Here is a 2,772-nt window from a genome sequence, read left to right on the forward strand (position 1 = left end):
AATAGTCCATTGTTTGTTTGCAAAATTTTGCTCCGGACTAATAATCTCCCGGACTATTAGTCCCACAAATATGGGACTATTCTATCCCATGGGGGGTGTGGGATAGAAACCATGGGATTGGTATCCCATGGGATTATTTGGTGAAATGTCAATTTTACCTTCCATGCTATTACTTAGTAAACAATTAGAAAGGGTAAAATAGTCTTTTGAACATTTATAAATTATTTTTTTAGTGTTGTTAATTTAAAATTATATATTAAATAAAAAAATTAAATTATAAATTATAAATTAAATTTAATTAAAAATAATAAATTAAAAATTATGGCCTTATAAATTAATTTTTTTTAGTATTGTTAAAAAATTAAATTTACATATTTCTCTAAAATTATTTTTTTAGCGTTGTTAATTTAAAATTATATATTAAATAAAAATTATAAATTATAAATTAAATTTATTTAAAAATAATAAATTATAAATTATGGCCTTATAAATTAAATTTTTTTAGTGTTGTTGAAAATTTAATTTAAATTTTTTTAGTGTTGTTGAAAATTTAATTTATATATCAAATAAAATTATTTTTTATTGTCGTTAATTTAAAATTATATATTAAATAAAAAATATAAATTATAAATTATAAATTAAATTTAATTGAAAATAATAAATTAAAAATTATGGCCTAATAAATTAAAATTTTTTAGTGTTGTTAAATTATAAATTATAGATTACAAATTTAAAATTATATATTAAATAAAAATTATAAATTACAAGGATAAAATAGTCTTTTGAACATTTATCCTTATCTAGTCCGTCTAACCAAACATTGGATTCATAAAAGATAGTCCAATCCAGACATCTAATCCCATGACTAAACAAACATAGGATACAAATTTAGTCCAACAAAATAGTCCGGGGATAATGTATCCCGGGACTAAAAGTCTGATGGATTACAATTCCCCCTTATCCAGTCCGTCCAAACAAACGCACCCATAGTCTTTTCCTAATTTCATCTCTAAATTTGAAAATATTTTTTGATAACATAATTTTATGAGAAAGTAAAATATTAATTATTTGTATTATGTGATTAAAGAAAGTAGAATGAATAGTGATTGGTGAGAGAATATAATTGTATTGCGTTCGGAAATTATTGTATAATTTTCCCAAATATAAACATGCTTACGTGTTCAACCATGGTTCATTTTTGGAGTCCGTACACTTTAGCTGACGCGTGTCCCCCCTATCTACGCGGTTCCTTCTTCCCCACTGCCCCCCTACCCACCGCCCTATTTATTTTCCCTCTCCTTCATCCTCTTTTCTCTCCATTTCTTCTTCTTCTTCTTCTTCTTCATCTCTCTCTCTCTCTCTCTCTCTCTCTCTGTGCTCAAGTCAAGCATTTGTCTAAGCCAACCCAACCATACTCACTCATACCCACTTGCTTCCATAGTTTGGGATCCTAAAATGCTCTAAAAACAAAAAACAAGAAAAAAAAAAACCAATTTAGTCTTTGATTTCGTGTTTTACCAGTTTTTCCAAGAAAAGCCAGCAAAAAAGTCTTCAGAAATGGCGTCTTCTGACAATTTGGCGAGCATCGAGCCATGGACGTTTCGTCCTTCCTTTGCCGACTCATGGATTTCAGAAGCCTTCGCTCGAGACACTGAAACCCTAACCAAAGCCCTCCAGCAATCTCTCTCCAACTACTCTTCCCCCGACCCCGTAATCTCTCCCTTCTTCAATCTCGTCAAGCCTGAGACCACTCCTCCGCCGCCGCAAAGCGCTGGTTCTGGATCGGATCTGGAGACGTCCAAGCGGCGGAACTCGATTCCGGCCACCGGAAAGCCGACCAAGAGGAAGTCGCGTGCGTCGAAGAGGAATACGACGACGTTTATCACCGCCGATCCGGCGAATTTCAGGCAGATGGTGCAGCAGGTGACCGGCGTCAGGTTCGGGGGAAACGGACACTTGCCGGTGTCTCCGGTGCTGAAGCCGGCGCCGCAGAGGCCGGTTAACCGGATGCAGGGGTGCTTGCCTACGCTTGACACGTCAGCGTTTCTGCTGGACCACCAACACCAGCAGCAGCAGGTGGTGGGATCTACTACGGCGGCGGAGATGGTGGCGGCTCAGTCGTCGTCTCCGGGCATGAATACGGCGGCGGCTTTGGTGGCTGAGTGTGGCGCGGGTGTAGACTTTGACTCTTTTTCGAGCTTTCCCACTCTGGAGTCGTGGAAAGTAATGTAATTTGAATTGTTTTTTTCAAATTATGTGTAATTTAGTTTTGTTTATTTGGTTGTTTTTTTTATTAGTATGTTTTTTCTCTTTGAATTTTGTAGTGATATTTGGGTGGGGGTATATTAATGTTAATGTTGATATTAATATTTATGAAGGCTATTTCTGTCTTTTAGTGGTTACATTTTATGTTTTTTTTGAGATCAAGTGGTTACATTTGTGTGTGTGTTTTGTTAGGCAGGTGTTATTGTAGCATAGAATAATACCATATTTTTATTATTATTATAAACAACTATATGATATCACCATGTTTAATAAAATAAATTGACTATTATACTCATAAATTTCCATCATCATTATTAGTATTATTATAATTATTTTATAATGTAGTTGTACTGGGCAGTAAATATATTTTTTTAAGATTTATTTAAAATATAAATTATTATTGTGGTTTGAAGAATTATAGATATTTTTTTTGTTAGAATGTTTTATTTAACAAAATTAATTGAAAAAATAAAATTATTTATTTATTTTTATATAATAATAAATTTA

General features: G+C 32.8%; 1 protein-coding gene across 1 annotated transcript; it reads left to right on the forward strand.

Moving 5' to 3' along the window:
* The first annotated feature begins 1,154 nt into the window (after window positions 1-1,154).
* Window positions 1,155-2,402, forward strand: LOC114300914 (VQ motif-containing protein). The gene has a single exon (XM_028245799.2). It carries the CDS (start codon window positions 1,558-1,560, stop codon window positions 2,230-2,232), a length of 675 nt encoding a protein of 224 aa, XP_028101600.2. The 5' UTR covers window positions 1,155-1,557; the 3' UTR covers window positions 2,233-2,402.
* Window positions 2,403-2,772: the final 370 nt, after the last annotated feature.

This window comes from Camellia sinensis, chromosome 12 (genome assembly GCF_055761805.1).
Source record: "Camellia sinensis isolate YWXY chromosome 12, ASM5576180v1, whole genome shotgun sequence".
NCBI lineage: Eukaryota > Viridiplantae > Streptophyta > Magnoliopsida > Ericales > Theaceae > Camellia > Camellia sinensis.

Bases quoted from the DNA above. Each gene is read 5' to 3' on its own strand.
- LOC114300914 (XM_028245799.2), top strand. From the start codon at position 1,558: ATGGCGTCTTCTGACAATTTGGCGAGCATCGAGCCATGGACGTTTCGT.